Source organism: Gossypium arboreum, chromosome 5 (assembly GCF_025698485.1).
Source record: "Gossypium arboreum isolate Shixiya-1 chromosome 5, ASM2569848v2, whole genome shotgun sequence".
Taxonomy (NCBI): domain Eukaryota; kingdom Viridiplantae; phylum Streptophyta; class Magnoliopsida; order Malvales; family Malvaceae; genus Gossypium; species Gossypium arboreum.
In genome coordinates, this window is record NC_069074.1 from 24270491 (window position 1) to 24276410 (window position 5920).

General features: G+C 33.7%; 1 protein-coding gene across 2 annotated transcripts; it reads right to left on the minus strand.

Annotated features, from left to right (window-relative positions):
* Positions 1-1572: 1572 nt before the first annotated feature.
* LOC108450407 (ferric reduction oxidase 8, mitochondrial) lies at positions 1573-4915 on the minus strand. Of its 2 annotated transcripts, none has more exons than XM_017748013.2 (8): positions 4578-4915; positions 4370-4463; positions 4086-4274; positions 3743-3980; positions 3325-3652; positions 2979-3237; positions 2149-2885; positions 1573-2014 (listed from the first exon to the last, which is right to left on the minus strand). In XM_017748013.2, the coding sequence occupies exons 1-8, from the start codon at positions 4732-4734 to the stop codon at positions 1833-1835; spliced, it is 2184 nt and encodes a 727-aa protein (XP_017603502.1). In that variant the 5' UTR covers positions 4735-4915; the 3' UTR covers positions 1573-1832. The 2 variants fall into 2 exon arrangements, with proteins under 2 accessions (XP_017603502.1, XP_017603503.1); XM_017748014.2 differs by having other exon boundaries at positions 4086-4271; positions 4578-4914.
* Between the last annotated feature and the right edge of the window lie 1005 nt (positions 4916-5920).

Genomic DNA, 5920 nt, shown 5'->3' on the forward strand with positions numbered 1-5920 from the left:
GGCAGGCGAGTCTGCACTAATTACATTCCCTACAACAGCTCACAAGTCGAGTCTGCATTAATCTGCATTAATTACTTTCACTACAATAACTCATTTATATTAGAGAGGGTTGGATAAGTTTTTCTTGAATAATTTTATTATAGGTTTTAATTATATGTTTTTTAATATAATATTTAAAATTACTCATCATTTCTCCTTAACTCATATAAAAAAAAAAACATTTCAGTGCATTTGAACGTTACTTATCTTAACAATAATACTCATATTAATCTATAACTCAAAATCTTAATATCTATACTATTATCAAAATCCTTGCTTCCTTCTTGAATCCTAACATTTTTATTAAATATCAAATACCCATTGAAAATAATATTTATCAGATAATTAGAAAAATAAAATAAAATTTGTTATAAGAAATCTATGTTTTTTCCTACGACAAACATAATAGCAATAGCAGATAATTTGTAAGTAAAAGAGTTCAAATTCGATCCTAAACAACCCACTCTCCTCAGGAAAAAAAAGAAAAAAAGAAAAAAAACAGTAATAGTATTAGCAAATCTCTTTTATCCTCAAAAGACTCAAATGAAAAAGCCAAACAAATTATCTTTGCAGCGCACTCAAAGCTTCTTTAACATATCAGTAATAGTATTAGCAATAAGTGTCATGTTAACTGATATCTGCTTTTCATCACTGAAAACATTTTTAGCTTCCATAGCATTTGATTCAACATGTAAATGCAAGTACCATATACTTAAAAGCTTTATACAAATAGATTGAAAATATGCATAAATGATACAACATATAACAAAATTTCACACAATATTCTCGAAAATAAATCTCAAAAGAGTTGTGAAAAAGAATAAATGAACCATTCGTGCAAATAGTAAAGTGAGGAAACAAAGCTGGTGCAGGGATTCCAATGAGCTCCTGAACCAACTCTGAGAATTTGATGGGTGTCTGCAGTCATAACAGTTGTGAGCGGATGCTTAGAAGCTCTAGATTTCTTCTTGGGTTACACCTATATTGTTCCTATAATTGTTGTTGACGGGTTTGTCTTTTCGCTTGAAATTGAGTTTTTGTTGGAAATTTTCTGGTTCTTAAGGGATCAACAACAAAGGAGAAATAGTGTTCCTCTTTGCTTCTTTTTGTTGTTGATGGCTTGACAACAACTGTTTGGTAGGTGACGATGTGAAAGCCATGAACCCATTAAGATCAATGCACTGGGCTAAGAAATTAGATTTTTGGACGCAAAGATGGAACACATGAGGTCAATTCTACTATTAGTTTTTGTATGTGTAAGTTGTGAATGAAATTCATTTACTCTATCAAAATTTAAAATTTTAGTATTGACCCAAATATCAAATTTTATAAAAATATTACATTCAGATTAAAAGTCAAATTTGGGTAGTTCATTGTCGCTGTCACAAGCTATTTTTTGGGAAGGTATTGTTGTTATAAGTTACAATAATCTTGATAAAGGATGATCAAAATATGGTAAAGGGTTAGGCGATAAAGAGTGGCTTTGGTATTGTTGTAGCAATCAATTATAAATTTTAGGACACAAAATACAAGTTTATCATTGTATCAACTAACAATTTTATAATTTTAAAAAAGGAGTAAACTGTAAGTGTACCAGCTTTGAAGGCCTAAGGTCCCTGCTGCTACAAGTACTTCTCAATATATACTATCAGCTTCTTTTTTAATTTTATATTTCTAAAATCTCAAAATTCACATAAAGCTAATCAGGAGCTCTACTGAGTCAGACATTACAGACTAATTATTATAAATGTGGAGCTATTGCGACTCCATGACTGTAGTTTTTTACCCTGAAACTAAAGTGTAAAGGTGAGGGCATGGAAACTCAAGTATGGTTTCTTTTCCTTATTTCCAATATGAAAGCATCCAGATTTCTGCTGGCACAATGATGCCACTGCCTCTTTCATTGTTTCTGGTCCGGACACCAACACTCCAATATCAGATCCATTAGTTTCATTCAGGAATTTGGAGAATTCATCTGATGAGATTCCATCATTTCAATGTGTTAGAAAACTAATCACAACAATATCTGATACTAACATAAACACACTTAAGACCAGTGTAGGTTCTATAAGAATGAAGGGCATATTATATGTGTATGTATGAGAGTACCTTCCAAATTAGGCCTTCCTCCAAAATGGACTTCATGTTCCTCCTCTACCACACCTTTCGTCTCAATCGAACTTAGTTGCTGTACTTTTTCTTCCTTTGAGGAGACAAGTGGTACTTCTTCCTTCTTCAGCCGTCTCCATCTCAAAACAATAGCTACCAAGCTGGGGCAGGCTAATGATATGATGAATGAGGATATGATAAGTATGTCAGCAACCCAAGAGGGGCTCTTTTCTTTAGGAGCCTTCATTTTGGAAGAAACGGCCAGTTTTGAAGAGTGATGACCACTAGTATTCTTTCCAGAGGGAACAAATATGTGGTTGAAACAGATAAGAAAAACCAGGAACGTAATGGAAGCAATTCCAGCCAATGCAGCAGTCCAATACAAGCTTTGTGGTCCATGTATTGAGTAAATTGGACCTTTTAAGCCGAAATGAACCCATTGCACTTGAGATGCCTCATTAAGCATTTCTCCTAGTGTTGCACCACACTGCTTTTCCTGGGTGACAAAAACTTTTAGTTTCAGATGACATTTGTTTGAGGGGTGGTTCTGCAGTAGGGAAGAAACTGATTTTAACAAGCCAATGTATTGTGATTTCTTGACAACGTATATCAACTGGATTCTGGATGGTAATCTATATCTGCTACTGCCATTCCCTTGAGTTGCAGCAATTTCATGCAGTATGCTAAGAAATGGTGTTATCCCAATTCCACCAGCAACCAAAAGTAGGTTGTCATATCTGCAAAGGATTTCAGATTTCAACAAAAATGTGTAGTACAGAATTAAGTTCTAGATATAATGAAATCTCATGCTATACGATTCTTTAGCACACCTCAAAAAGGTCAAAGATGAAGGACCATAGGGGCCTTCTATTGCAACAGGTATGGATTTCATCTTATCAGCATCAGAGTCTAGCTGAGCCCGTATATTGTCATATAAAGAAGTTGTCCACCGTCCATCACATTTAACTAAAACAGACATTGTATGATGATCAATGGTCGAACTAGAAGTTATGCTGAAGGAATGCCACTGAAATCTCGATATACTCGGTATCTTCATAAATATTATACTTGTTGGGGTATATTTCAAGCCTGAAATGAGTACAAAGACCACATCAAAGAAACTTTCTCAAAATGTTTTCACATGGTATATATTTCTGTAAAAAAAGAAGAATTTACCTGTGTCTTTTGGCAGGATAAGTTCTACAACTTTACAGGGATATAATCTAGCTGAAAGAATATGAGTTTGTGGCCATGATTGTAGGATGCGAAGTAGTTTGTCAAGACAAAAGAGGAACACTCCAGCGAAGATCATATAGAAGTGTCGATCTCCGGCATGAAGCAAGAAAAATACTAGGAAGATTATGTACAAGTGGTGAATGTAATAGAAGATTTCAAATCTTTTCCTCCTGATCTGAGGAAGTGATGTGATCCACATAACCAAGCCCACAACCAGTGTTATCTCCCCGGCAAGGTATATCCGGCCTGTCCTCTGCCATTTTGTTATCTGTTAGTTGTTCAAACAAGTGTCACTGTAAGATTATGTAGGTGAAACTTAACAAGTAATACGATAAGATTCGCTCATATTCACTATGACCTCATCCTGAATGTAGTGGCTAACACCCCAGATGAACAAAGTGCTGGCACCATGAAAAGTAGCAAAGCATATCATAGCAGTCCCTAGCCATATATGGTATCTCACAGAAGCTTCAAACTGGATACCAAGTATGCGAAATACGGCCAGTTCCCTCAAGATAGGTAGAAGAAGAAAAGCCAAGCAGGCTTCTGCTAGCAAACCAAATCGAGTTGCCACTCTTAGAAACTTGAGTTGCCATCTAAATTCAAAAAAACACACTCACATATAAGTAACGATGATATTCTTTGATTCTCAGCATCTGTCATTATTTTTTGAATCTTAGTAAGAGATTTTAAGAACTCACAAGTCCAACTTCAAAGATTCCATAGGTGTCAACTTAGTAAAATCGTGAGATATGCGCGTATAAAAGGTCCATGCTAGAAAGAGGATAAAGAGAAATACTGAGAGAATCTCAACACCGGATAAAATGCCCACAAGATTACTTGTAACTAGTGGATTTGAGAAAGCAGCTGTTGAACTCCTTATTTGTCTACTGTCGCAAATTAAATAATTAAGAAGCGAAAGTTAAAGCAAGCAAATATGTATATATATCCACTTCACAAGATGAAAATGGCATAACTATATTACCTGTTTCTTTGCCCCCAAGATTGCAAATTCAAGTACACAAGTCCAATCATAGCCACAGCAATTACAGGAAACGTATACACCGTAAAGTCAAGACCTGTAATATATAATTGGCTGTTAATTCTAACTGGTACAATCATGTTAGAGAAGAGACTTAAAAAAAAATATCTATATAGAAAAAATTGGGTTTCTGAATATCTCAAGTATTTACCATAGTAACCAAACACGGTATTTCGAGCACTGCTTTCAGCTGCTTTCCACTTTCTGGTCCATAAGTTGGTTGGTTTGAGCAGCCAGAGAGATAGCCAGGCAGTGGATATTAAGATCATCAAGACTTTGAGAAGGATAACAACGGCGGCTTTGCCCATCTCTAATTTGTTTCCAAAATGGTTGCAGGAAGGGATTGGTGAGTTGCAGTAAGTGTGAGAATGGATCAGATATAAAGAGGTTTGGAGAAAAGATTTGGCTCCACTTCCACTAGCAGTCGCACTATGTTAGGTGATAAAAAAGATTCTAGTTAGCCCCACTACCTGTAACTATAAGGAAAGAGTGCCCACCATTTACACTTACAAAGTCATTAAAGTCACTTCCTTTGTGGTTGGAAAAAAAAAAAAAGAGAGAGGATTCTTTTGCATATCCAAGGGGCTTGATATTCTAAGTCTCCATTATTCCTATGTTTGACACATATATTACCATGAGGAGATGCAACTAACATGGGAAAATCTTGTTGTATACATGTGACATATATAGTCCCAAACATGGATTTTTCATTTTCAGATTATTGGTATTTATAGGTTTGAATTTTTTTGAAAGCCTACTACAAAAAAATAATTATTTATGTGTGATTTAAATTACATTTTGGTTATTGAACTTTAATGGTTAAATATTCAAATTGGACTTAATTTTTAAGGGTTGCTCACATAAAAGTCAAATCTTTCAAAATGGTCATATAAAAACCTAATCTTTATAAAATGCTCAAATAAAGGTTAAACATTTCAAAATGGTCAAATAAAGGCCAAATCTTTTTTTAAAGTGCTCAAATAAGGACAAAACTTTTTTAAAAATACTCAAGTAAGGGCTTTTGAAATGCTACATATTAAGTCTCAAATTATGTTTTTATTATTCTCTTTTTTTCAAGCAACATCTAACTCATCTATAGTGCATTTTATTCTAAAAATGATAACATTCACCTAATTTTTACTCAAATTGGGCTAGAGTAAGTGAAGAATTTTTATTTGAACATTTTTGTAAAGGTTAAACTCTTATATGACTAATTTTAAAAATTTGGCCCTAACATGAACAACCACTAAAAGGTTGGGCCTTAATTTAAATATTTAATTAACTTTAACTTATTACATTTTAATTACTAATGTTATTGATTTGTAATATTTTAATCATTGTGTTGTTACTCGACATTAAAAATGTTATAAAAATCTCACATAGCACAAATTATGACATTAAATGCTAACAAGTAATCCATGTCTATACCATATAAATATAATTAAACAAGTTTTCTAACCTTTTATTTTATTTTTTTTGGTACTTTAATTCTTC